The 2,614-nt window shown below is 39.0% G+C and overlaps 2 protein-coding genes across 2 annotated transcripts; both read left to right on the top strand.

Moving 5' to 3' along the window:
• The first annotated feature begins 520 nt into the window (after positions 1–520).
• Positions 521–1,345, top strand: LOC121373759 (lengsin-like). The gene has a single exon (XM_041500553.1). It carries the CDS (start codon positions 521–523, stop codon positions 1,343–1,345), a length of 825 nt encoding a protein of 274 aa, XP_041356487.1.
• A 10-nt stretch (positions 1,346–1,355) lies between these two features.
• LOC121373676 (glutamine synthetase-like) lies at positions 1,356–1,682 on the top strand. The gene has a single exon (XM_041500438.1). The coding sequence runs from the start codon at positions 1,356–1,358 to the stop codon at positions 1,680–1,682; it is 327 nt and encodes a 108-aa protein (XP_041356372.1).
• The last annotated feature ends 932 nt before the right edge of the window (positions 1,683–2,614 follow it).

Below are 2,614 nucleotides of genomic sequence, written 5' to 3'. Positions count from 1 at the left end.
ACACCCATACACCGTAGCCCGTAGCCGCCTACGATGCCTCAAAAATCGTACGGAAAATCGTAAATGTGAACCAGGCATATATCATACACCCATGTAATATAAACACTTGTCACTGTGTTCATTTTCAGTCGACAGCAGCTAATGAGTCTATTGCATTTATGTTTAACACTTTACACAAATAGCTTCGGGCTATGTTCTTTTGTTGATATTTATACCCCACTTCCGGTCTCGTCATGGTTTCTTTAGTTAAAAGAGTAGGTGTATTCACCGATACACCTACACTTTTCCTCCAAATGTAGAGGTGTATTACATAGAGAATAATACATGAATGGCCGCTTGATACCATTTATCTCACAACGAATTATTTTAAAATATATCAAACGAGCAAGAAAATACACCTATACTTTTGAAGTAAAAGTGACGCAACGAGCATGTTTAGTGAAAGGGAAACATTACGCAAAAAACATCAGGTTTGCCACTACTATTGTCATTGATGCATTTCATCTTTCCAGGTTCATTGATGTTTGGACACAAAAGTGAGTTGGTAATTCCAAAAGAGGTATCAGATGCGGGCTTTGGAAACATGGCTTTTGTTCCTGATTTGGACACACTACATCCAATTCCTTGGGCTGGGAATGGTAAGTTCAAGGTTGCCGAATTCTACTGTGAAACAGCATGGATGCCAAGTCGCAAATACCAGGAGGCCTGTCCCAGATATATCGCCAAACGACAGTCCCAGAGGCTACAAGGCATGGGATACGATTCATTTTCCGGATTCGAAATGGAGTTCATGTTGAAGAATCGACAGACGAAAGCGCCATTATTTGATTGGCCTGATTACTGCATGAACAGAACCTTTAGACGAGTAGAACCATTTCTATTCGAACTCGATTCGCAGCTCTTCGAATCTGGCGTAGACATTGAGGAATTACATATCGAGGGTGCTCCAGGTATGGTAGAATGTATCATGAAGCCGCACTGGGGAATCAAGTGTCCAGACTCGACTTTTGGCTTTATTCAAGGTCTTTTAGAAATGGCCGAACAGCATGACTTGTTGCCAACGTTTCTTTTCAATTCAAATATGACAGAAAACGACATAAGTACGCACTTTAATCTCTCCGTGTGGAATAAGGACACGGAAGTCAACGTCTTCCATGATGCAACACAAGCAGACTGTTTGTCAGACACCGCGCGCTATTGGATTGGCGGACTGATGAAGCACGCTGGGGCACTGACAGCTATCTGTTCTCCAACAGTCAACTGCTACCGCCGCCTGTTTCAACCGTGGGCACCAGGCAAGTGTTTTTGGGACATAGACAATCGTAAGGCAACATTTCGTGTGTAAAAATGACAACATGAAGAACACCTATATTGAAAACCGAATTCCCAGTGGGAAATGCAACCCATACCTGGTATATGCAGCAACGCTTGCAGCTGGTATTGATGGTATTGTCAACAAGATAAAATGTCCTCCTCCTAACGACCCCGCTGCTCCAGATCTCCCATCATCCCTAGCGGCTGCCTTGGATGCCCTGAAAGAAGATGACGTCATGGTGTCTGCGTTGAGTCAGCAGTTCGTTGATTGGTTCATTCAACTCAAAATGGAAAAGGAAATAAAACCTTTACAAGAAGCTCCTAACGACGAAAAGAGGTTCCAGATGGAACTAGAAATGTATGCATAATATTTTTCCTTGTTTTTATTATATTATCTGAAGAGAGGATACTCTAATATAACCAGCACATAATCATTTTTATCCTGTATCCACTGCAGATTATAAGTTGACTGATTATAGAAAAGCCATAATTGTAGACTAGCAGATTATGATTTTTGACGTCACGTTATGTTCCGTCACGTGCTTAAATATATTACAAAATCGTTCATTTGACATAGGTTATGATATTGTTGATGCATTACAGAAATAAAGTAACAACTAGTTAATGATGAAGGATGTCGACTTTATTCTGTTTTCAGACCCAATGGGAAATATTTATCGGTAACCCTTGCATAATTTTTCATTCTTACCTTACAGGATAAAGCCGAGTTCATTACCTAGGTATTCTGTATATAGTTTTCATTCGTTCCTTTTGATGTTAAATCGGACGATTTATGTACGTAATCATGGCAAATCAGGCTTTAAAATGATGACAAGATTTCGTGAGCTTGTTCTACCTGCTGTCATTTGGTGTCGTTTGTTTTCTTTATTCCGTGTCTTCCACTTCTACCTACCTACCTAGACACACACACACACACACACACACATACGCACACGCACACACACGTGTGTGTGTGCGTGTGCGTGTGTGTGTGTATGTGTATGCATATATATACATGTATATATATATATATATATATATATATATATATATATATATATATATATATATATATATGTATGTGTGTGTGTGTGTGTGTGTGTGTGTGTGTCTATGAGTATGTGTATGCGTATGCATATATATATATACATATATATATATTTATATATATATACTGAACAAAAAAAGAAACTTCCGATTTGTATGAATGAATGAATGAATGTTTAATGACACCCCAGCACGAAAAATACATCGGCTATTGGGTGTCAAACTATGCTAATGCAAATAAAATGAAATGTTC

Source organism: Gigantopelta aegis, chromosome 1, assembly GCF_016097555.1.
Source record: "Gigantopelta aegis isolate Gae_Host chromosome 1, Gae_host_genome, whole genome shotgun sequence".
NCBI lineage: Eukaryota > Metazoa > Mollusca > Gastropoda > Neomphalida > Peltospiridae > Gigantopelta > Gigantopelta aegis.
Note: the sequence above shows the minus strand (reverse complement) of the source record. Positions and strands in the feature narration are given on the sequence as shown.

What these genes read in the sequence shown, in the direction of transcription:
- LOC121373759 (XM_041500553.1), top strand. Translation starts at nt 521, where the DNA reads ATGTTTGGACACAAAAGTGAGTTGGTAATTCCAAAAGAGGTATCAGAT.
- LOC121373676 (XM_041500438.1), top strand. Translation starts at nt 1,356, where the DNA reads ATGAAGAACACCTATATTGAAAACCGAATTCCCAGTGGGAAATGCAAC.